The sequence below is a fragment of the Nerophis ophidion genome, linkage group LG10, assembly GCF_033978795.1.
Source record: "Nerophis ophidion isolate RoL-2023_Sa linkage group LG10, RoL_Noph_v1.0, whole genome shotgun sequence".
In the NCBI taxonomy this organism is placed as follows: Eukaryota; Metazoa; Chordata; class Actinopteri; order Syngnathiformes; family Syngnathidae; genus Nerophis; species Nerophis ophidion.
Genome location: NC_084620.1, coordinates 39177098 through 39203725, shown reverse-complemented (window position 1 = coordinate 39203725; position 26628 = coordinate 39177098). Strand labels below are relative to the sequence as shown.

The following is a 26628-nucleotide window of genomic DNA, read 5'->3' as shown; positions in this document are numbered from 1 at the left end:
TTTTACTTCCGGTTCACTGATGGGCCCTCTTGAGCGCCTTGCATGGCAGCTCCCACCGTCAGTGTGTGAATGGGCCAATGTGGAAATACTGTCAAAGCGCTTTGGGCGCCCCGATATAAACAATTGGCTTGCCTAACAGAATTGCTATTGTGACATCCAGTGGACACTTTTAGAATAGCAGTTTTTTTAATTAAAAAAATGCAGCTCAATCCTACACTTAGCAAACTCATCTCACGGGCTGGATTGAACCCTCGGGCCATACTTTGACACCCCTGTTCAAGGTAATTATTCTCATCAGTTTGCAGAAAAAAACACTGGTAGGACTTGGAGTAGCTACTGCAGTAAAAACCGATGCCAAGAGATACTCATTTTCCTCCTCAATACTTTGCTGGCATGGCACCATTTTGAAGGCATGAAGACAGATAAATGCTGAGAGAATTCCAAGTAGCACTCTAATGGCTTTTTACGACGTTGCATATCTGTGAATTACAGTGAAGTCACTGTATCACCATTAGCAGCCCATCTTTCCTCAATTCAATTTAAACCCTGCTTATTCCTGCAAGTTTATGCGCTACTTCTACACATGATCATAAAATTAAGGAACTGCAAGATGAGTTGCCTTTGATTCGCAGCTGCAATTGTGGACTGAACGCAGGTTAAAAAGCCACGTACCTTGCAGCCAGGTGCGCGGGTGTGGCGCACGTCTCCATGTCGTCTCCTCGGATAAGCCGTCTGAGCCACAGCAGTTCACAGTTGCAGTGCAGCGGGTTTCCCCCGAAATTCAGACTTATAACCGCATTGTAGGGTGTGGGGCTTATTGCTCCTGTCTGAGACCTGGGTGGGGTGGATGGGAAAAAGGCAAGGCGTGAAAGTACTTCCAGCAATAGCCATTAAGATCATATTTAGCAGTGTCAAAGCGCTTTGAGTACCTTAAAGGTAGAAAAGCGCTATACAAGTACAACCCATTTATTTATTTATTTATTTGAAACGACCGGGCGGCCTCATGTATTAAGGGTGCATACGCGTTATGAACTTCATGGTTGTCGTACGCACATTTCTACATGCTGTGCATACTTTGCCGACACACGGAGGAGAAGCTCAGTAACTTTTGAAATGAATGCGTGTCTAACAATTACTCCTCAGACTGATTGATGTGCACTTCATAGAGCAATTAACACACCTGCGTGTGCAATTACACGGATGGATAAAGACGTAAGGGCAAAGTAGTGCAAAGAAAACCAAAACCTTTATCGGCCTGTTAGCCTGGTATATTAAATTCCAATGCATTTGAACAAGCCAACATTACAGCGTATTTGCAAGCCACAGCCGGTTTTCCTAATGCAAGCAGAGCTATCGACTGCTCATACAAGCCACTATATGACAAATGTGCATCGTATAAGTCAACAGGAAACATTTTCACACCACCAATGTACAAACCCCGTTTCCATATTAGTTGGGAAATTGTGTTATATGTAAATATAAACAGAATACAACGATTTGCAAATCCTTTTCAACCCATATCCAGTTGAATGCATTACAAAGACAAGATATGTGACTTTCAAACTCATAAACTTTATTTTTTACCAAAGTAGTTGGGAAAGGGCATGTTCACCACTGTGTTACATCACCTTGTCTTTTAACTACACTCAATAAACGTTTGGGAAGTGAGGAAACTAATTGTTGAAGCTTTGAAAGTGGAATTCTTTCCCATTCTTGTTTTATGTAGAGCTTCAGTCGTTCAACAGTCCGGGGTCTCCGCTGTTGTATTTTACGCTTTATAATGCGCCACACATTTTCGATGGGAGAAAGGTCTGGACTGCAGGCGGGCCAGGAAAGTACCCGCACTCTTTTTTTACGAAGCCCCGCTGTTGTAACACGTGCTGAATGTGACTTGGCATTGTCTTGCTGAAATAAGCAGGGGCGTCCATAAAAAAGACGGCGCTTAAATGGCAGCATATGTTGTTCCAAAACCTGTATGTACCTTTCAGCATTAATGGTGCCTTCACAGATGTGTAAGTTACCCATGCCTTGGGCACTAATGCACCCATATACCATCACAAATGCTGGCTTTTGAACTTAGCGTCGATAACAGTATGGATGGTTTGCTTCCCCTTTGCTCCGGATGAAATAATGTCGAATATTTCCAAAAACAATTTGAAATGTGGACTCGTCAGACCACAGAACACTTTCCCACTTTACATCAGTGTATCTTGGATGATCTCGGGCCCAGAGAAGCTGGCGGCGTTTGTGGATGTTGGTTATATATGGCTTTCGCTTTGCATAGTAGAGCTTTAACTTGCACTTACAGATGTAGTGACAAACTGTATTTAGTGACGGTGGTTTTCTGAAGAGTTCCTGAGCCCACGTGGTGATATCCTTTAGAGTTTGACGTCGGTTTTTGATACAGTGCTGTCTGAGGTATCAATGTTGGTTTCTGTCTATGCCGCTTACATGGAGTGATTTCTCCAGATTCTCTGAACCTAATGGACCGTAGATGTTGAAATCCCTAAATTTCTTGCAATTGCACTTTGAGAAACGTTGTTCTTAAACTGTTTTACTATTTGCTCACGCAGTTGTGGACAAAGGGGTGTACCTCGCCCCATCCTTTCTTGTGAAAGACTGAGCATTTTTTGGGAAGCTTTTTTTATACCCAATAATGGCACCCACCTGTTCCCAATTAGCCTGCACACCTGTGGGATGCTCCAAATAAGTGTTTGATGAGCATTCCTCAACTTTATCAGTATGTATTGCAACCTTTCCCAACTTCTTTGTCAGGTGTTGCTGGCATCAAATTCTAAAGTTAATGATTTTTTGCCACAAAAAAAAAATGTTTATCAGTTTGAACATCAAATATGTTGTCTTTGTAGCATATTCAACTGAATATGGGTTGAAAATGATTTGCAAATCATTGTATTCCGTTTATATTTACATCTAACACAATTTCCCAACTCATATGGAAAAGGGGTTTGTACAAATGCAATGAAGCAACAAAGTCGCGATGCGGCCTGGTTTAATGCGCGGTTCGTATTTTGTAAACAGCATGGTAACAAGCTGAAATTGTGCATGATGGATGGCTTCTTGGTGAGTACATTTATTTATGTAATTGTCCTAATAGCATATGTGCCCCCTTAAATTTGATATACCGTCCCTACAGCATCTTTATGAGTCCATTGTTAAAGTTAGTGACTTGGCTGTTTCTTTCTGGTTAAGCTACGTCGAACAAGTCCCTGCTTGTCTCTGCGTGCAAAGTGTATTTGTGTTAAAAACGTGTGCATACAGTGTGAAATAATAAACCGCACCTTTTTCCCCCGGCGCATGCACTGCTGCACTGAATTGCAAAAATACTAGAATAGAGTATTTTTTTCCATTCTAGCAAGAAGCATCTCAAACTCAAATGGCATTTTTTTTCCCCATCTTGCTCAATATATTTGTGTTTTCTGAGTAGTACCTCAACATTCTCAATTCCACAATGATTGGAATGAATAATAGAAATGTGCATGGGATTAATGCGTGCACACAATTTTAAACATCTGAATTTTTTGGGGATGTAGGTTTTCTGGCTTTCAGTGTACACCGTTTTCTCCTCGGAAATCCACGCGTGTTGTCTATACCACTTTAGAAAATTCTACTTACAGCTAGTTATAACTTTTCTGACAAAGTGAAAGCAATCCTTCTCAATTTGCTTTAAAAAACAAAAACAAAACAATTGTGCCGAGTTCACAGAGTCTGTCACAACCCTTTTTTGTTTGCCTGACATTCAGAGCTCAAATGTTCTTTGCTTCCAAGTATTTTCAAGGTCCTATAATGTCGCCTGTCAATAAATGCACTTTGAGACTTGTAAAGGCCTCATTTCTTCACCTAAAGTAGTTTTGGGACTTTACAATCATTATGAGACTTTTTTTTTTAATGCATTCTAAATATTGAATAAATGCGATCAAATGTCCAATTACAATGGAGCTTGTGGGAACTGCCTATAAAGCCCTTAAAAACTTCATCCAAACACCTCCATTAAGGTTTTATATACGTGATGTAAGTATATATGTAATGTAAGAACAGGCACATTTATAAAGAAAATTAATATTTACGTATTTTGATGATTTTAAGCATATGCGGCGCATTATTTAAAACAAACGCATCAAAAAGTTGTAGTTGTTTTTCCTTATCACTGTTTGGTACTCACTACAGACTTCATGAAAGCCAACAAAACATAATAAAACTTCACTTACTGTACAATGTCTGCTGTCTTCAGGATGCTGACTGCTAGGATGTTCATATATTCCCATATAGATAATGAATGACTCATAGTCCTTGCGAAGTAGAGGGGGGAGTGGAAGGGAGGGTTCTAAGCATCTTTTCATGTAATTCTCGCCAGTATGGGGTACTAAATGGCTGTCAAAGTGTACCAACTTGTTGGATTGTATCCTCAGCCATCTACTTTTCAGGTGAGACGCATGATTTATGATCACAATATTACAGGGAGCAGGGAAGCGAGGAAGCAGCAGACCACTCTATGATGTAAACAGAGACACACGGTAGTGATCTCGTCGCTTCTATAGTTTGTCTGCGTTAGCGCTTATAATAACAGTATCACTAATACTTGGTTAATATTCAAGTCACAAAAAGAGTATTGTTGGCGCTTTTTGAATGGTTATTTACTGGATTTTGAGGACGGCGTGGCGCAGTTGGGAGAGTGGCTGTGCCAGCAACCTGAGGGTTCCTGGTTCGATCCCAAGCTTCTACCAACCTAGTCACGTCCGTTGTGTCCTTGAGCGAGACACTTCACCCTTGCTCCTGATGGGTCATGGTTAGGGCCTTGCATGAAAGCTCCCGCCATCGGTGTGTGAATGGGTGAATGTGGAAATAGTTTCAAAGTGCTTTGAGTACGGGGCTTCACGGTGGGAGAGGGGTTAGTGCGTCTGCCTCACAATACGAAGGTCCTGCAGTCCTGGGTTCAATTACGGGCTCGGGATCTTTCTGTGTGGAGTTTGCATGTTCTCCCCGTGAATGCGTGGGTTCCCTCTGGGTACTCTGGCTTCCTCCCACTTCCAAAGACATGCACCTGGGGATAGGTTGATTGGCAACACTAAATTGGCCCTAGTGTGTGAATGTGAGTGTGAATGTTGTCTGTCTATCCGTGTGAGCCCTGCAATGAGATGGACTTGTCCAGGGTGTATCCTGCCTTCTGCCTGATTGTAGCTGAGATAGGCACCAGCGCCCCCCGCGACCCCAAAAGGGAATAAGCTGTAGAAAAATGGATGGATGCTTTGAGTACCTTTAAGGTAGAAAAGCACTATTTAAGTATAACCCATTTACCATTTTATGGGTGGAATTGAGGACTTCCCATTGGCTCCGCTGGAAGCAGACTTTTATTTAGGTTTATTTAATATTTAGAATGCATAAAAAAAATCTATCCGTCATCATGTCTTTCACAATGATTGTGAACGATAGGCAAAACTTGAAAAAAAAGTGCAGTTTCCCTTTAAATCAATCTGCAACACACAGACTGAGACAAGTCAATGTCTTATTCATCTATGATACACGAAATGAAAACAGCAGATTTGATTCATCCTCACTGGAACAACTGGTTTATACGCTCTTGTCTGTATAGCAGTGTGGTGCAACAACAGTGGAGAAATAGACAATTAACAGAAGAAAAAAAACTATTCTCTGTGTTCACCACTTTGAACTGACTATGAACAAAATGAAGGACTGCATTTAGCACTACCTTGCAAAGAGAGGATCGGGCGGCAGGGTCCTTAATCGGTTAGAGGTCATATCCAGCCTGGCCAGCTTATAGAGCTCTCCAAACACTCCCTCCGCTATGTGGTCTATGAGGTTGTGGTCCAGGTTCAGAGTGTGCAGACTCGCCATGTTCTGAATGGCCTCCCAGGGTACCCTGTGGAAGTCCAAGGAATGTTACTGAGGTGTTACAATCAGTCATCTACTGCCATCATCGTCCCTGTACTCTTCTTGTCACATGGCAGCTGGGAAGATACCTCTAGATCACAGGTGTCCAACTCAAGGCCCGGGGGCCAGATGCGGCCCGGCACTTCATTTTATTTGGCCCTCGAAAGCCGGTAAATAATATATATATCAACAAAGTACTGTAACTTTGGTTACTAAATGTGTTATTTTTCTATTTTGGAAGCAAAAAATATGTGTACTCAATGTAATCGCAAATTACGTTAACTTAAATATTTGTTGAGATCCGCTTTTTGGATCCTCCACATATTGTTTATTGTTCCATTTTATTTTCACTCTCCGTCTGATCCTATTATTTCCTGTTTAGTCGGTCACCATGGTAGCTTATCAGTTTCACCTGCTACTCACAGTCCTGCACACCTGTCCTCACTAATCACCTGCATCTTTTGTTGTTCAGTCTGGGATCCAAATTTGTTCATACATAACGGTACGTCTGCTTTGCACTTTTGCTTACATGCAATTTCTGTATTATTCTCGCGAACTCTCACACTGCGCAATTTTATTCATTCTTAGCTCTCATGCTAAATGTTTTGTTTTCCCCTTTGTGTGCCTATGTGCCAGTTTAGTTTACTATTTGTTTATCCTAGCTTTCATACTAGCGTCTTTTGTTTGCCTTTTCTTAGCTCCAGTATTTTTGTTCTCTTGCACCTTTTGTTGAATAAATCATTAGTTCATACCTTTTGCTGTGTTCAATTTTCGACGCATCATCGAGGGAATCTAATTATGCAAAAATATAGCATCAAAAAATCAAACCATTTTTTTAATAGAAAAAAATACTAATAATAATGATTTCAATGCTAGTTATCCATCAAATTGTGGTTTGTAAAAGTAGCAATAGATTTCATGGTAAATTTGTACTTTGTTTAACTGTAGTAAACTGTGGTGCCGTTTTGGCATTTACAGTAATACACTGAAAAATCTAGTTATTGATTTGGGGGGGAAAAAAAAAATTGCAGCTCAGGTGCTAAGATTTGACTGTAAAATTGCAGGGTTTTTTTTTATTTACGGTAAAAAAAACCTAATGTAAATTTTACAGTAAAATTCTGGCAACTGAGCTGCCTTTTTTCTTTTTACCATAAAAACAGCGGTAGGGACGGCGTGGCAAAGTTGGTAGAGTGGCTGTGCCAGCAATCTGAGGGTTCCTGGTTCAATCCCCACCTTCTTCTATCCTAGTCACGTCCGTTGTGTCCTTGGGCAAGACACTTCACCCTTGCTCCTGATGGGACCTGGTGAGCGCCTTGCATGGCTGCTCCCGCCGTCAGTGTGTGAATGGGTGAGTGTGGAAATACTGTTAAAGCGCTTTTGGCTCCTTAAAATATGGATAGAAATGCACTAGACAATTACAACCCATCTACCATTTACCAGTATTGTTTTTTTTTCATTTACAGTAATATTCACTAAATGTTGAGGTGATATAATTGCAACTTACCTTATTTTTTTTTGTATTTTAGTTTTTAAAAAATCTACTAATAAAATGCATTAAAAAAATTGTGTAATAATAGAATTCACTGTTAGTTGCGACCCTCCGGGGCCAAACATAATAGCGATGTGGCTCTCAGTGAAAAAGACTTTAACACCTCTGCTCTAGATTGACTACTTGGACTGTCTACTGAAGTGGTTCTCAAACTTTCGTCACCAAGCACCACCTCAGAAAACACTGTCTCTCCAAGTACAACCATGATGACCAACATTAGAACACAGTAGCGTCGTCGGCCTAAGAATTCATTAAAAACAAGGCATAAGTTGTATTTATCAAGTACATTCAATATGTTTGGCCATTGTAACATTACACACAACTTGAACAGTAATACTGTATTTCAATAAAGGAAAATCAAATACTGTATTTTAATCAAGTGCTTTTATGGCGTACCACTATCACAGTTTGAGAGTCACTGGTCTAGTGAGTAACTGACACTGGGGAGGACCCCAACCCGACTATTGTGGATTCACTGAAAAGCAAAGATGATGTTAATTTTAGCCAAAATAATTGCTAAAGTCAGTGTTTTTCAGCCTTTTTTGAGCCAAGGCACATATTTTGCGTTGAAAAAATCCAGAGGCACACCACCAGCAGAAATCATTCAAAAATGAAATTCAGTTGACAGTAAAATTGTTGGATATGGATTCAAACCATAACCAACCATGCGTCACTATAGGTCTTGTCTCAAAGTAGGTGTACTGACACCACCTGTCATATCACGCCGTTACTTATTTTGAGTTTTTTGCCGTTTTCCTGTGTGTAGTGTTTTATTCTTGTCTTGCACTCCTATTTCTGTGGCTTTTTCTCTTTTTTTTTGGTATTCTCCCATAGCAGTTTAATGTCTTCCTTTTAGCGATATTCCCCGCACCTACTTTTTTTTAGCAATCAAGAATATTTCAGTTGTTTTTATCCTTCTTTGTGGTGACATTGTTGATTGTAATGTCATGTTCGGATGTACATTGTGGACGCCGTTTGTGCTCCACAGTAAGTCTTTGCTGTCGTCCAGCATTCTGTTTTTGTTTACTTTGTAGCCAGTTCAGTTTTAGTTTAGTTATGCATAGACTTCCCTAAGCTTCAATGCCTTTTCTTAGCGGCACTCACCTTTTGTTTATTTTTGGTTTAAGCATTAGACACCTTTTTACCTGTACGCTGCCTGCCGCTGATTCCGACATCTACAAAGCAATTAGCTACCGGCTGCCGCCTGCTGATATGGAAGAGTGTTACACGGTTACACTGCTGAGCTCTACACAGCAACAACACATAATTTGCACACTATAATTACTGGTTTGAAAAAAATATTTTTAACCCAAATATGTGAAATTAGATCATCTCCCACGGCACACCAGACGGTATCACAGGGGTTGAAAAACACTGGCCTAAGTCATGTTGTTTGTACCTTCTGAGATTGTTGTAGGACATGTCGAGGTCCTCTAAGCTGAGCAAGAAGTCATCAAACGCTTGCGATGACACTTTGACCAGCTGATTGTTGTTGATGATTAAATGTTGTAGATTCAGCAGCCCTGTGAAGTCCCTGGGGCCGACTGTTGTCAGTCGGTTACCTAGAAGGGCGAGGATTATGGAAACATATTTTTTAGGACAATAATAACTTGAGCTGATGATTACGTGGAAGAAAAAGCTCACCGTCCAGATGCAAGGATCGCAGGCTCTCTAGGTCGGCAAAGGCCATGGGTCGGATCAGGTGGATGGTGTTTCTCGACAGAGTCAGGTCGACCAATCCACTCATGTTGACAAAGTCGTTCCCCCCCACCTGTGTGATGAAGTTGTCCGCCAGCCGTAGCTCCACCGTGCGCCGGTCAACGTGCGGCGGCACAAACAGGAGCCCTTTGTCGGCGCAGAGCGTGCTGAGAGATTCGGAAAGGTTCCGGCACACGCAGTGGAAGGGGCAGGCTGACACCACGCCCCATGTCTCCCCCGCGCCGACCAGGGATGGCAGCAGGCAGCATGTGAACAGGGCCAGCCAGTGACCAGCCAGGAACGTGGTGCCGTGTGCGAGGGTTCTTCGGGAAGCTCCCGACGAGCTGAGGTCCGGGGTATGGGGAAGCGAAAAGATGGAGGCAGGGAGGAGGGCCGGGAAGGTAGAACATTTGGTCTTTAGGTCAGGGCGGCCATTTGTGTGAAGAAGGTGTCTGTGTCTGCCGGGGTGTAGGATTGGGGGGGCAGGCATGGTAGAAAGCCAGGCTATCCACAGACCTGGTCAGAAAGAAAAAAGATGATGCTTAGTAAGTATTATACTAAGAACCTCTTGAACACAGTCCTGTATTTTTCGGATTATAAGTCAAGGTTTTTTTCATAGTTTGGCCAAGGGTGCGATATATACTCTGGAGCGACTTATTTGTCAAATTATTAACACATTACCGTAAAATATAAAATCATATTACTTATCTCATTTGCGGAAGAGATGAAGAAAATGTCAGCAATCATCACACACACGTCCGCAATCGTCACATACATGGCAGAGGGTCATGGCAGAAGTGCATTGTGGGTCATAGGATGCTAACTGCTATATGCTATTAAAATGGATCATTTCAACGTTGGCGGTAACTTATAAAAACGGACTAGGGCTGAGCAAAATTGGCACCAAAAAGGAAATCATGTACTGCAGATTACAAGCTGGACGTAGTGAAATATGCTGCAGAAAACAACAAGAGGAAGCGGCGCATACCTTTGGAGTTGGCAGAGTTGTTTAAAAGCGACATAGAGGAAGAAGATTTCATGGGATTTATCGATTAGGAGTGACAGATTGTTTGGTAAACGTATAGCATGTTCTATATGTTATAGTTATTTGAATGACTCTTACCATAATATGTTACGTTAACATACCAGACACCTTCTCAGTTGGTTTTTATGCGTCATATAACGTACACTTATTCAGCCTGTTGTTCACTATTTTTATTTATTTTAAATTGCCTTTCAAATGTCTATTCTTGGTTTTGGATTTTATCAAAAAAATTGACACCAAAAATGCGACTTATACTCCAGTGCGACGTATATATGTTTTTTTCTTTCTTTATTATGCATTTTCGGCCGGTGCGACTTATAATCCAAAAAATACAGTACACATTTTTGAGCAGGCACTTTTACTTTTCTTTCACCTTGAAACACTTTCCACACTCAGCTGGTCCCCATAGTAACGGTTACCTAGAAACCCGTAAGAGAGGATTAGACGTGTTTTATCACAGGGCCCTCCCTTAAGACTGTGGGGCAGGGAATTAAATTGGGTCACCCCCGCCTTATCAGCCTTGACTCTATAGCATAAGACAACGTAATGTACGTCTCAGTGGTCCCGGTCCACTTTAAGTCCAGGTATCTCTAATTTACAAGGTGTAGTCACTGCAGCAGGTTGTCATGCAAAAAGGGTTGCCGCGGTAACTGTAACAGGGACGAGGAAAGTGACAGTGACTGTCGATAACAGTCAGAGGGAGAGACTCGGACTGTAGAGACGATGTAGTTGGCGAGTGCGCAGCCATACATCATGCTGACTTTACACCTCGCTGCAAATTGCCGGCTCAATATTTTCCATTAGCTTTCCTCTTTTTCCGTGTGAAACCAGAGGAGGCTTTATCATCCATCTTCAATCTACTTACGGTGAAATGGTTTGCTTTGTTACACCTCCGCACACCAAAAAAAAAAAAAAACCCAGCGCTTCATTACCGAATTTAGGAGTCTTTAGTCTGTATTAAAAGATTTGCGATAGCAGTGATGATACACTATAGCATCGTAAGGATTGCAAGATTAAAGCCACATCAATTCTATTTTTTATATGCAGCCCATTTTTGTACAATATAAATCATAACTCATTTACTACTGAATGTCAGTCGCTGTAAAAAATAATAATAAATCATTGTACCTTTGGTGGTGTTTTTGTACCCCTGACAATAGAATTGGGGGCGGCATAGCTCGGTTGGTAGAGCGGCCGTGCCCGCAACTTGAGGGTTCCAGGTTTGATTCCCGCTTTTGCCATCCTGGTCACTGCCGTTGTGTCCTTGAGCAAGACACTTTACCCACCTGCTCCCAGTGCCACCCACACTGGTGTAAAGGTAACTTAAATATTGGGTTTTACCATATTAAGCGCTTTGAGTCACGAGAGAAAAGCGCAATATAAATATATTCACTCCATTTACACTACTTTGACTCCAATTGTTTCCCTTACAGCAGACCTGGGCAAATCAAGGCCCGGGGGCCACGTGCGACCTGTTAGGATTTTCAATCCGGCCCGCTGGAAATTCCCAAATAATGATTTTAAATCTTTAAGATGGAAACTGTAAAGTTAAAAGTACCACTAATTCTATACATATAGCATCATAATATTACATCAATTTTTTTATTATTAATGTCACACCTGGACATGGATTTGTTTTGCTCCTTCGACGCAGAGGAAATACGGGACGAGCCAGGCGTGGATTCAGGTACATGATTATTTATTTATACACTAAATACAAAAATAAGCAAACAGAGGGCGCTCACAAGGAGGTATAAAACTTGGCTACAAAATACAAACAGGAAACAAAAACACTTGCACGATGGCATGAATGAACTATGAACAGAAACAGCACGATGGCATGGCTATAAACAACTAAAACAAAACACTTAGTGTGACAAAAAAACAGGTGGCAAGAATAGCAAGGTGCGTGGCAGGTGATCGTGGGCATGGAGAATGAGAAGCATATGTAGGCAATGCAATGCAGGCATGAAGGCAATGAAAGCAAAGTTCCCAGACAGATGAACAGAAAGAAAATGACTTAAATACTGGCTGTGATAATCAGGAACAGGTGAGGGACTGAGGGCAGGGGCGTGACAAGGTGGGAACTAATGGGTTGACATGGTAACAAAAGCAAACCAGGAAGTGAAAAAACGGAACAAGAGTCTAGAAAACAAAACAAAACATGATCAAACATAAAACCAGATTTACAGGCGTGACAATTAATGCTTAAGAAGGTTGTCAATAAAGTTAAAGTTAAAGTACCACTGGTAGTCACACATACACCAGGTGTGGTGACATTACCCTCTGCATTTGACCCATCCCCTTTTTCCACCCCCTGGGAGGTGAGGGGAGCATTGAGCAGCAGCGATGGCCGCGCTGGGGAATCATTTTTATTGATTTGACCCCCAATTCCAACCATTGATGCTGAGTGCCAAGCAGGGAAGTAATGGGTCCCATTTTAATAGTCTTTGGTATGACTCGGGCAGGGTTTGAACTTGCGACCTACCGATCTCAGGCCGGACACTCAGCTGCCATCATGATGTGCAGTGATGTTTTCAAATGACCATAAGTCTTGAACTAAGCAAAGTATTTCAATGGTTGGAATCTGCACTTTTGCATGATATACTAGTTACTATGGTAATCTAATTAGTTACTATGGTAATCTAAGCCACAGCCGCTCAGACGAGGCACCAAGCAGTGTGGATGGGGAGGGTTTTAGGAGTTCTAAAGCTTAGTGGAATATATGATATATAAGATTGTAAGTGGGGGTTTTGTACACTTAGCGTACATATTTTGCTGTGTTTGTAGCATTTTTTTGTGTTTCACTTGATTGTAAAATATGTCGATCGAGAAGGGGTGTGACGTTTTCATATGTTGTCAATACTCAGTAGTTTATCGTTCATAGTTAATAATATCGTAAATGAAGTGAATTGTGAAGTAAATTATATATATATAGCGCTTTTCTCTAGTGACCTAAAGCGCTTTTACATGGTGCAACCCAATATCTAAGTTCCATTTAAACCAGTGTGGGTGGCACTGGGAGCAGGTGGGTAAAGTGTCTTGCCCAAGAACACAACGGCAGTAACTAGGATGTCGGAAACGGGGATCGAACCTGGAACCCTCAGGTTGCTGGCACGGCCAAAAATCCCACATTCTTTATTTTCATGTACATTCTGGGTGTCTCATTCAGTAAAAAAACGTAAAATTCCATTCTGTTTTTTTTTTAAGGCGACCTGTCATACCGTTTTTAGATTTCAATCAGACATTATTGTGAGGTTTTGTATTTGCGTTCCTAAAAAAAAAAATCAGACATACCGGCCCCCAGACACATTTTTGTTCTCTAAATTTGGCTCCCCGAGTCAAAATATAATGGTAAATGGGTTATACTTGTACAGCGCTTTTCTACCTTCAAGGTACTCAAAGCGCTTTGACACTATTTCCACATTCATCCATTCACACACACATTCACACACTGATGGTGGGAGCTGCCATGCGAGGCCCTAACCACCACCCATCAGGAGCAAGGGTGAAGTGTCTTGCTCAAGGACATGACGGACGGGACGAGATTGGTAGAAAGTGGGGATTGATGCAGGAATCTTCTGGTTGCTGGCACAGCCACTCTGCCAACTGCGCCACGCCGTCCCCAAAAATAATTACCGGGGCCTGCCTTACAGGACCGAGGGCCCTTTTGGTCATCCATCCTTCAGCGATACACCATATTTTTCGGACTATATGTAGCAGTTTTTTTCATAGTTTGGCCAGGGGTGTGACTTATACTCGGGAGCGACTTATGTGTGAAATCCATCCATCCATCCATCCATTTTCTACCGCTTATTCCCTTTCGGGGTCGCGGGGGGCGCTGGCGCCTATCTCAGCTACAATCGGGCGGAAGGCGGGGTACACCCTGGACAAGTCGCCACCTCATCGCAGTGTGTGAAATCATTACCGTAAAATATCAAATAATATTTTTTAGCTCATTCACGTAAGAGACTACACGTATATTATTTATTGGGATTTAGCGATTAGGAGTGACAGATTGTTTGGTAAACGCATAGCATGTTCTATATGTTATAGTTATTTGAATGACTCTTACCATAATATGTTAGGTTAACATACCAGGCACCTTCTCAGTTGGTTATTTATGCGTCATATAACGTACACTTATTCAGCCTGTTGTTCACTATTCTTTATTTATTTTAAATTGCCTTTCAAATGTCTATTCTTGGTGTTGGATTTTATCAAATAAATTTACCCCAAAAAATGCGACTTATACTCCAGTGCGACTTATATATGTTTTTTTTTTTCTTCTTCTTTATTATGCATTTTTGGCAGGTGCGACTTATAATCCGAAATATACGTATCTCTGACCAAAGTGATGTTCCTCTTGTTTCCCATCTTGCTCACTTGGCACCGTGTGAAGGCCATTGTGCTTAACAGAGCGCTGCAACTTTTTTTTTTTTGGCCATTTCTTGTCTCATCCGTCTGATCTGCCCTTGAGGCAACCTGAGGATGGCGGCGTTATCAGTCAGAGTTCTGCTTCGCCACACTCTTTTCTTCTCTCACCGGCCTTTTGTACGCCACACCTTCTGAGGGGGTGTTGACTCTCTCACATGTGGGGGCTCCATATCTGCTTGATGGTCTCTCTTTTTTTGACCCCTCTGGTATTTTTTCACAACAACAACACACAAACACACACACACACACAGTAGTGATGGGTGAAAGTAGTGTGTCTGCTCGCTGATCGATCCCACCCTGAGGGATCTGATGGCTCCTCGTCCCATTTTGTTACACTCCTTCACTTCCATTTATCCCATGCTTATCATTCAACTAATTGATTTGTACAGCAGGTGTTGACTCACCATGTGTGTGCCTGCACCTGTACTCGGGTGTTCTGAAACGTGTGCACAGTGTTCTGTTGTGTCTGTATCCCTGCACGTCGTCTATTCTGGGAAATGTCTCACTTGCACCTCCTGTTTCCCGCAAAGTAAGGAGGCTGTGAGAGGTGGAAAGAACTATTCCGAAGCTCTGTGTGAGTGCAAGACTCAAAGCTGTGAGGTGGATCTTTTTTTAAAAGTTTTCCTTTCCCGACACTCACGCTGCAGTAACTTTAGAGGTCAAATTTAGGGAAAGTGAAGTCAATAAATACACTGCAAAAACTGAAATTTAAGTACCGTATTTTTCGGAGTATAAGTCGCACCCGCTGAAAGTGTATAATAAAGAAGGAAAAAAACATATACAAGTCGCATGGGAGTATAAGTCGTATTTTTGGGGGAAATTTATTTGAAAAAACCCAAAACCAAGAATAGACATTTGAAAGGCAATTTAAAATAAATAAAGAATAGTGAACAACAGGCTGAATAAGTGTACGTTATATGACGCATAAATAACCAACTGAGAAGGTGCCTGGTATGTTAACGTAACATATTATGGTAAGAGTCATTCAAATAACTATAACATATAGAACATGCTATACGTTTACCAAACAATCCGTCACTCCTAATCGCTAAATCCCATGAAATCTTATACGTCTAGTCTCTTACGTGAATGAGCTAAATAATATTACTTAATATGTTACGGTAATGTGTTAATAATTTCACACATAAGTCGCTCCTGAGTATAAGTCGCACCCCCGGCTAAACTATGAAAAAAAACTGCGACTTATAGTCCGAAAAATACGGTAAGATGAAATATCTCACATAAGGGCGATATTTGCTTATTTTCTGTCTGATAAGTTAATTCTTCTCACTAAGCAGATTTTATGTTAGTGTTTTACTTGATTTAAGTGTTTTGGTCTTAAATAATGTCAGTAAGATATTACAGCTTGTTGCTGAGATTAAATGACCTATATTGAGTGAAACATGCTTGAAATTAGAATATCAACTGTTGCAAAGCTGTGTCATCAACACTCACAAGTATAAAACTACTTGTTTAAAGTAATAATTTCTTATTTCATGCATGAAAAAAAAATCATGACTTTGACAAGATTGTGTGTCATATTAAAACAGATTACAGCCAAATGAACTTTGCTGTTTTATTTTCAATGAAACAATAGGACATAAGTACTCATAGAGTAGTACAGTTGGCACAGTACAGTAAACGGACAGTTGATATTTAAACATTTAACATGTGGCATTTCTAACAATTTTGAACAGAAATAGTTCATGCACATTCAGATAAATTCTTCAAAATTACAATTAAAAATCTTTTGGCCGGTATATATGCGCATAATTGGCTGAAAGAGCACGCACTTGGCGCAATGATGTCATGTTATGGATGGGGAAATGCATTTTTAGACAATATAATTTGCCCGAGCGGCGAGGGGACCCCGAGAGTAAGAAGATGTTGCCTTTTGCCTTTCCATTAAGAACAATAAAGTAGTTTTTAGTATAAGTTTGCTGGTTTCAAGAAATGTATATCATTATGTCAAGATAACGGCACTCGCATTTACTTTATTTAAGAATATTTTTCAACATATCGAGCAAATAGGTCTCTTTTTTTTCTACCAAGAAAAGTGCACTTGTTATTAGTGAAAATATACTTATTTCAAGTTATTTTTGGGTTCATTGAGGTTAGCTAATTTTACTAGTTTTGGAAAGTCTTGACAAGCCAAATGTTCTTGTTGTATTGGCAGATAATTTTGCTTAATTCAAATAAAATACCCCTCATCTTTGTATTTTTTTTTCTTGTTTTTGAACACTGACTTTTTGCAGTGTAGCTGTATTCCCCATTAAGTCTTGGCGCTTTTTGGAAACTGACCCCTGCAATTAAGAGGAGCTTTTGGGCTGGACTTGAAAGTATAATGTCAAATGTGTTGCACTTGAAGACTCCATCTTCCTTTTGACCTTAGTCTGTAATCCCCATTTGAAGATGATAAATGTCAAGTCGTCCGTAAATGTCAACTGCAATTTGTGACCTTGATGCGAGTTTGTATATATTTGCATGCGTATTGTCTCATCAGGCCAAACGTTTGAGTCTTTTCGAAATGCCATTAAGCAATGATGAACCTGCATCCGTGCAGGCAGGGGTCGAGAACCCCCCCCCCCCCAGAGAGCCATAAAACCCACGTATTTCAAAAATGTGTTTCAGTGATGTGTTTTAACACTGAATACAACTAAATGTAAGACAAACAATCGTAGGGTATGCTGAGATTGGTAGGTCCGAGTCATACCAAAGACTATAAAAATGGGAACCATTACCTCCCTGCTTGGTACTCAGCATCAAGGGTTGGAATTGGGGGTTAAATCACCAAAATGATTCCCGAGCGAGGCCACCGCTGCTGCTCACTGTTCCTCTCACCTCCCAGGGGGTGTAACAAGGTATGGGTCAAATGCAGAGAGTAATTTCACCACATTTTGTGTGTGTGTGACTATAAGTAGTACTTTTACTTTACTTTATATGTATAGTTGTTATACTGAAGCGAACCAATAACAAATATGTATTACTTCCTAGCTTTAATGTGTAGAAATGCCGCTTTACATTTTTACCGTTTCATTAAAAAAATATTATCACTGTATATTCGACACAACGCAGAACTTCTTTCCGTTTGTCCTAAAATGTATTTTCGCCATCTTCTTTTCAAAAGGTTTTTATCTATGGACTAGGGTTTTATGGTATACCGGTATTAGATTTGTACTGTGATACTAATAGATCATATAATTTTCTTACAAGTATCATCCCTGCAGGACAAGGAATAGCTAAACATGCTTCACTACACACCATAGCTCACCGGCGTCAAAATGTAAACAAACACCTTTGGTGGATCTACACCTGACATCCACTGTAATAATACCAAGTACAGGAATGTATCCTGTCGAAAATGTTTTGCTTCACATTTTCTTGCTTTTTAAAAATAATCATATTGTGTTTATAAACTCAAGAAATGTGTCCCTGGAAACATGAAGACTTTGAATATGACCAATGTATGATCCTGTAACTACTTGGTCTCGAATTGATAGCCAATTTTGTGTTATTGTCCAAAACTAATGTAAAGTATCAAATAACAGAAGAATAAGTGATTATTATTATTTTAACAGAAGTGTAGATAGAACATGTTAAAAGGGAAAGTAAGCAGATATTAACAGTAAATGAGAAGTAGACTAATAATGTTTTCTACCACTTGTCTTTAATAATTTTGACAAAATAATGGAATAGAAAATGACACAATGTTACTGCATACGTCAGCAGACCAAATGAGCCTTGTTTGTGTACTTACTACTAAAAGACAAGTTGTCTTGTATGTTCACTATTTTATTTAAGGACAAACTTGCAATAATAAACATATGTTTATGTACCTTAAGATTTGTTGTTAAAATAACGTCAATAATGCAATTTTTTTGGACCACTTTGTTTAGAGAAGTATCGAAAAGTATTGAAAAGTATATTTTGGTATCGGAACAACACTACTATGGACCTAGAATTCTGCCAGTAATTTTCGGTATTGAGTAGAAACAATGGCATTGTATTGACACTCAAAAATTTTGATTGCAACATAATGAATTAAAAAAAAAAATACAAACATTAAAAAAAACATTATAGTTATTGGATATTTTTTTGTTACATGACATGTTTTTCAATGGCAAGCTTCATATTTTTAAACTGTTATTTTTTTGGAGTGTGTCGCTGGTTTTCATTTTCATTTTTCCGTTTTTCGGACTGACTTCTCGTTTTCATAATCAAGTAATAAACTAAACCACGGAACGGCTCGAGCTTTGCCGTCCATCAATATCCACAGGTGGGTTCGTCTCTTGTGCATTGACGACCGTTTTGCCTTGCAGAACGACAGCTTAATTGTTTTTGTAGCAAGCAACAACACAACAGTAACATAACACACATACATACACACACACACACACACACACACACACACATATCATTCAACTCTTACAAACTACTCCCTTGCTTCCACGGCCCCCGTATCAGCTAGTATTTGACACAGGACCTATTATAGCTGCCTGGGATATGCCTGTAGCTACTGTATATGCATCTTGTGTTACAATCCGTTACTCGGATCTTCACGTTGTTGTTTATTTTTCCCTCTGTGTTTTCATTCTCCGTTCTGACCCGTTTACTTCCTGTTTTGTTCGTTTCCGTGGTCACTTATTATTTCCACCTGCTAGTCTCGGTTCTCGCACACCTGTTCTTGTAATCACCAACCTTTATAAGCCAGCTTCTTCTGTTTATTCTTTCTGGGACTCTAGTTTGCTCTCATGCAACTATACGTCTGTTTTGATCGTTTGCTTTCACGCTATTCCTACTATTTTCGCAAGCTCTCACGCTACGCACTTCGTTATTAGCTCACATGCTAAATGTTTTATTTACTCCTTTTTGTGTGCCTACGCGCCAGTTTAATTTCCTATTTTGTATCTCCTAGTTTTCATACTAGCGTCTTTGGTTTGCTTTTCGTTAGCTCCAGTGTTTTTGTTATAGCTCTCCTTCTGTTATTTAGAATAAATTGGTTATATCTTACCTTTGTTGTGTTCTTCGTTTTGACGCATCCACGAGGGAATCGAACCCGGCACCTCGATGCCGAACAGGCATAACATTTTAAATGTTGGACCCAAATGAAATTACGTCTGAAAACCTTTGACAAGTTGGCTTTGTGCCGGTGCCCGCCCATTAGGACGTTTCAAAGTGTAAAATACGAGTTATTGAGGTTAGACTCTTAGTTAATGGCTTACTGGTTGTATAATAAGGCCATGCAGAATAAGGCATTAATAAGTACTTAATAATGACTAATTAAGAGCCGATATGTTACTAATTTGCATGTTAATAAGCATCTAATTAATGGTGAATATGTGTTCCTCATACTAAACTGTTACAGAGTTATTTTTTTTTGTAAATAAACCGGTTATTTTTTCTCTGCGCTTGACTTGTGGTCCAGCGCAAGCATATTTCAGCTAAATTGATTCGCCGGATTGTGGTTAACGGCAAAAATAGAAGCTCTGCGTATTTTTAGCGCAGGGGTGTGGAACGTCATCACCATGTTGGTGCCGTTCCGCAGGCTGTGGAAACGGACATAATGGCTTAAATAAAAACGAAAGGAGTCCACAGACGTGGCGATGACGTTCCTTTGCTGTTTCGTATCCTGTTGAAATCAGGGGTTAAGTGTGTTGGCGGCCATCAAGGTGTTGACTTCCAAGGCCATTAACTACTTTCTGCCATCTAGTGGTAGATTATTTAACTGCACTTAAAGGCCTACTGACATGAGATTTTCTTGTTTAAACGGGGATAGCAGGTCCATTCTATGTGTCATACTTGATCATTTTGTGATATTGCCATATTTTTGCTGAAAGGATTTAGTAGAGAACATCCACGATAAAGTTCACAACTGTCGCTGCTAAGAGAAATGCCCTGCCTCTACTGGAAGTCGCAGACGATGACGTCGCAAGTGTGGGGGCTCCTCACATATTCACATTGTTTTTAATGGGAGCCTCCAACAAAAAGTGCTATTCGGACCGAGACAACGACAATTTCCCCATTAATTTGAGCGAGGATGAAAGATTCGTGTTTGAGGATATTGATAGCGACGGACTACAAAAAATAAAATAAAAAAATAAGTTAAAAAAAACGCGATTGCATTGGGACGGATTCCGATATTTTTAGAGACATTTACTAGGATAATTCTGGGAAATCCCTTATCTTTCTATTGTGTTGCTAGTGTTTTAGTGAGTTAAATAGTACCTGATAGTCGGAGGTGTACGTCCACGGGTGTCTTGACGCCAATGTCTCAGGGGAGTCGACGGCAGCTTTATGGACGGCAAAAGCTCAGCTTTTCTCCGGTAAGAAGCCACTTTTTACCACAATTTTCTCACCGAAACCTGCTGGTTGACATTCTGTTGTGATTCATGTTCGCTTGACCGCGCTCTGATCCATAGTAAAGTTTCACCTCCAGGAATTTTGAATAAGGAATCACCGTGTGTTTGTGTGGCTAAAGGCTAAAGCTTCCCAACTCCATCTTTCTACTGTGACTTCTCCAATATTACATGAACAAATTGCAAAAGATTCATCAACACAGATCTCCAAAATACTGTGTAATTATGCCGTTAAAGCAGACGACTTTTAGCTGTGTGTGTGTGCAGCGCCCATACTTCCTAAAAACCCGTGCCGTCTTGCGTACACGTCATCATTACACGACGTTTTCAAGACGAAACTCACGGGAAATTTAAAATTGTAATTTAGTAAACTAAAAAGGCCGTATTGGCATGTGTTGCAATGTTAATATTTCATCATTGATATATAAACTATCAGACTGCGTGGTGGGTAGTAGTGGGTTTCAGTAGGCCTTTAAAGACACAACAGATCAAAATACACACTACTTGCAATAACGCTGCAATTTTTTTTTTTTTTAACTAGTTTGATGAAATCAGCAAATTTCAACATCAACTTCATAAGATTGTTCGTTTGGCAAGATTAGAAAATTTGGAATTGTAATGACTAATCAAGTTTTTATCCAGTTTTGCATTTATACATAATGTTCAATGCCTGATTAGGTCACACAAAAAATCCACGTGAATCTACTTCAAGGTATAGAGATTATATGCTCGTTATACAGTAGGTTTTGTTGTTTTTCCAACTGTGCAAGAAATTGGAAAACAATCCGTTAACATTTTTTTCCCCCCATTTGTGTCTGGAATCAAATATTGTAGTGTAACAATAGTGTTGGGAACAAACTAATTATTTGCTCTTCTCGCTCAAAACCTGGGTTTGGGTCCAAGCCCCAAAGGTTCCCCTTTCCTTCCACGTGAAGTTACCGCCAGTAAGTTGAATTTTGAAAAGTGATTCTGAAAAACTAAAAGTTTACAATGATGGCGCACACAAAAATAATAAGTGATATGAGAATTGGCATTAAAACAACAACAAAAAATGTGTTTTTTCAATGATGGTATTTATTTTTCTGACTTTTTCTGAAATGTCAAATTCATTTTCAATACTAAAACTTTCCGGTTACGTTCTGGGTCCATATGTATTCACAAAAACTGTTGAGCTAAATACACGTGATTTAAAAGTGGTGCATTTACTTATTCACCTCACTTAAACTTAGACACATTTTATTGATCCATTAGGGACATTGTTCCACACTGTAGCTCATTTACAAAGAATGGAAGTGGTAAGGATGGAAAGGATAAGGCAGGTATTAAGTAAACTAAAAATGTACTATAGTAGCAATATACAATCTAACATATATGTAATATTTACATATTATATATACAGTATATAATATGTAATGATATATTATTATATTATATTTTTATGTAATATATACAGTGTATAACAAATCCCAATTACCATGTACAATATTACAGTATATGTAACAGCTGCAGCAAAAAAAGGGCAGCATTAAATAGAGGGTAGATCCATCAGAAAATATGCATTATTAACAAAGAGAGTGTAAGGACTGGTGGGCATAGAGGTGCCGGGTTCGATTCCCTCGAGGATGCGTTGACGTGAACACAACAAAGGTAAGATCTTAAAAGATTTATTTAACAAAAAGAGAGCTCTGAACAGAAATACTGGATCTAATAAAAAGGCAAACTAAAAATGCTAGTATGAAAACTAGGAAATACAAACAGAAAACTAGACTTGGCATGAAAGCACAAAAATGTAAAAACAAAAACAATTAGCATGTGAGCTAAGAAAAGGCAGATGGCTTAGCATATGAGCTAGCGAGAATAAACGTACCGAGAAGATCAGTCGTCACTTGTTGCATGTGAGCAACTCTTATGGACCCAGACTGAACAAAGAAAAGAGGGAGGCTTATATAGGAGAGTGATAATGAGTAGCAGGTGTGCGGGAACCGAGACTAGCAGGTGGACTGATGAGTGACCATGGTGACAAAGGAAACAGGAAATAAGGAGTCAGATGGAGAGATATACAAAATGGAAAAATAAATAATGTGTAGATCCGAGCAGCGGATCGCAACATAGAGCTAGCTAACATCGAAGCGGTCAGGTAATAGACAGATATCATCTATTGCTGTATGTCGAGAGATTAAAGTTAAAAGCACCACAGATAGTCACACATACACTAGGTGTGGTGAAATTACTCCCTGCATTTGACCCATCCCCTTGTTCCACCCCCCCTTGGAGATGAGGGGAGCAGTGAGCAGCAGCTGTGGCCGCACTCGGGAATCATTTTTGGTGATTTAACCCCCAATTCCAACCCTTGATGCTGATTGCCAATGGGTCCCATTTTTTACAATCTGTGGGTTCGAACTCACAACCGACCGATCTCAGGGCGGACACTAACCACGAGGCCACTGATCAGGAGTGCGTAATCACATGTGTGTAGATGGAGCCAAACCCTGGCCTGAATTTAAGAGATACAGACTGGATGGATTACAACGCATGAGAATGTTTGAAGGCGCTAAGCTTTGCATGCAGGCATCAAAAGAGCCACGGGTTGCCTACTCATGTTTGATTAACTTGCGAGAGCCTCTGAACAAAAACCCAACAATCCAACTCAAATCTGATGGATGAAAGATGTAATGAAAATGTTAAAGTGCACCCCAACACACACAAGCAGCATTAAACAAGAGTCAAAGTCAAAGTTCCTGCTCCAAGTCCCAGCCCTTGATATTAATTTGCATGCAGAAACCGGCAGGAGCATACCAAAACAGTCTCCCACACAGTCATAATTATAGTGAGGCTCTCTCTCTTTCTCTCTCTCTAGGCTAGGAAGAACACAACGCCCACGTAGCCTCTTGTTGCAGCAGTCGTGTGTACTGGAAGCCCACTCATCCTTTTGATACTATCACTCCTTTGTCATTCCCCTGTCAAATCCTGTCTGCTTTAGTCAGTTGCCATGTATAGAAAGCACAGCAGGGAAGGCAAGCAGTGCCGCATGCAGAGGTTAATGCAGCAAGAGCTGAACGGGGTACAAATGAACGAAGAAAGGAAGGGCCTGTTTGAAGAACTGAGATGAACACAAGCAGCGGGTATGAATTTGTGCCAGTAAGCAGACGGGCAGGGAAATATTTAAAGACGATAAACGGGTGAAGCGGGCCATCCGTAACTGTCCTGCAGCGCAGGGAGAAGGGATTTGTTGAGGGAGCTGGAGAGCTGCGCCAGAATTGAATTAGCGGGAAGACAAGAGTCAAGGATGAAAGTCGCAACACAAGTGCATAGAAAAATTAAATATACTGCAGTTCAATTTAATATTTAGTAATGCCATAAACAGCATGGTTCCCCCAAATGAATGCACTTGCTCAAAAAATATGCCCCGACTCATTTCGCCTTAGGGGACGGATTGTTGTTTTCAATGGGAAAGCTCTCATGAAACACACAATTAAATGCTGCTTTCCATCACATTCCTGCAACATTTCATCACACCTTTATCGAACGGACACCTCTGCAAATGCGCCCCGGGTGCACAATTAACCGAGCCACCGCCAGCTCAGGGTCCACTGTGATACCGTACACAAGTATCCTTCAAATACTTCTTTGAGAGCGAAGGTTTTTAAAACATTTCTTTTTATTGGTAGGCTAAGCTTTGGGAAAGTGGGAAAAAAAACGACTTTACATGGCGTTCTTTTGAAGCTGTTTACAAAAGATTTTCTAGTGTCTGACGGCTGGACATGTTGCACTGTGAGAAACTGCTCATGTTCTTATTGCTGCAGGGTGTTGTTGAACCGCGAGTCGTGAAAGGACTTCTTATCCGGCAGCAAATCGGAAGAAAAAACACGACAGACTCGCCTAAATGTGTGGAGGGCAGTTTTGTACGTCCCAAAATGACCATGACTTCACATAGAAAAGGGCCTGCCCTACATACTGTAGTTTTCCGTAAACTATTCCTACAGAGTCAGAAGCAGAGGCTTAAAGTACCAGTAGAGTGGAAAAACAAGTTGACTTGATCTTAGTGTTGTCCCAATAGCACCGGTACCAAAATTATTTTGACATCTTTCGGTACTTTTGTAAATAAAGGGGACCACAAAAGAATGGCATTATTGGCTTTATTTTAACAAACAATCTTAGGGTACATTAAACACATGTTTCTTTTTGCAAGTTTGTCCTTAAATAAAATGTTGACCATACAAGACAACTTGTCTTTTTGTAGTAAGTAAGCAAACAAAGGCTCCTAATTACTCTGCTGACATATGCAGTAACATATTGTGTCATTTTCCATTTTATTGTTTTGTCAACATTATGAAAGACAAGTGGTAGACAATCTACTTGTTCATTAACTGTTAATATCTGCTGACTTTCTCTTTTAACATGTTCTATCTCCACTTCTGTTAAAATGTAATATTCACTTATTCTTCTCTTGTTTGATACTTTACATTAGTTTTTGATGATACCACACATTTGGGTATCAATCCGATATCAAGTCTTTACAGGATCATACATTGGTCATATTCAAAGTCCTCTTGTGTCCAGGTACATATTTCCTGACTTTACAAACATTAAAAAAAAACAAATGATGAAGTGATGCCAAAAAATATCGACGTAATCATAGTAGTATCGAATAGACTAGGCTTTCCGGTACTTTTCAGAGGTGGTATAGTCCCGAATATGATTCATTAGTATCGCGGTACTATACTAATACCGGTATAGGAACTCTCCTGAAGGAATCAATAAAGTACTATCTATCTATCTATCTATCTATCTATCTATCTATCTATCTATCTATCTATCTATATATCTATCCATCTATCCATCTATCCATCTATCCATCTATCCATCTATCTATCTATCTATCTCATACCGTACAATGCTACTTAATATGTTTGTGTTTGATTGTATCCTATAAACCATATTCAATTGTATTTACAATTATGTTTGTGTTTGATTGTATTCTATAAACCATATCCAATTGTATTTACAATCAGCAAAGTATGTGAAAATACCGCCTAAACATCACAAAATACCACAAATTCAGTCCGCCATTTTGGATATTCCGCTCCAAATACTTTCGGGCTATTTCTGGAGATTGACGTCACAATGGGAACGCTTCTGCACTCTGACTATAGTATCAGATCAGTCACACTGGAAATATGCAAACATTAGACAGAGATGTGCTGTCAATCATTCACAATTCTTATATAAGATATGAAAAAAAAATTTTAGAAGTCGTAAAGAAAGAAAGAGTCTGCTAATAATGAAGCCCATGGGGACTCTCTATTTCGCCCACAAACCTCTCTAACTAATCATCCAAAACCCATAAACAAAAGTCTATAAATATGTATCATGAACTGAATACTAACCAAATCTTAGTAAAGTTGTTATTATAAGCGCTAACGCAGACATGACACACATGGATGCCAACTGCCGTAAAACTGTGAAGAAGAAGAAGGAGCTTATGTAGCATGTTAGCATTGGGACGGCAATGTTTTGTTTGCTGCCGTTTCTGCTACTCCTGAATCACGTCTCGGCTCGTCAAAGTTATTCTAGATTATAAATCAAGCCTCTCATCTGGATAATTGGAGGATTTAGCTTTGAATGTAAAAGTTGTT

At 40.0% G+C, this 26628-nt stretch overlaps 2 protein-coding genes across 4 annotated transcripts in view; one reads left to right on the top strand and one right to left on the bottom strand.

The window, feature by feature from the left end:
• The window catches only part of LOC133560789 (pyruvate carboxylase, mitochondrial-like), a 692938-nt gene that overhangs the window by 456361 nt on the left and 209949 nt on the right, over nucleotides 1-26628 (top strand). The gene's annotated exons all lie outside the window — the stretch shown is intronic.
• LOC133560788 (leucine-rich repeat and fibronectin type-III domain-containing protein 4-like) overlaps nucleotides 1-26628 on the bottom strand; it is a 69740-nt gene that overhangs the window by 27701 nt on the left and 15411 nt on the right. For all 3 annotated transcript variants that reach the window (XM_061913718.1, XM_061913717.1, XM_061913716.1), the window contains 4 exons: nucleotides 9101-9670; nucleotides 8856-9018; nucleotides 5726-5896; nucleotides 673-834 (listed from right to left, as the gene is read on the bottom strand). In XM_061913718.1, the coding sequence (XP_061769702.1) occupies nucleotides 673-834; nucleotides 5726-5896; nucleotides 8856-9018; nucleotides 9101-9644 (1040 nt within the window). In that variant the 5' untranslated portion in view covers nucleotides 9645-9670. The remainder of the gene's footprint in view (nucleotides 1-672; nucleotides 835-5725; nucleotides 5897-8855; nucleotides 9019-9100; nucleotides 9671-26628) is intronic.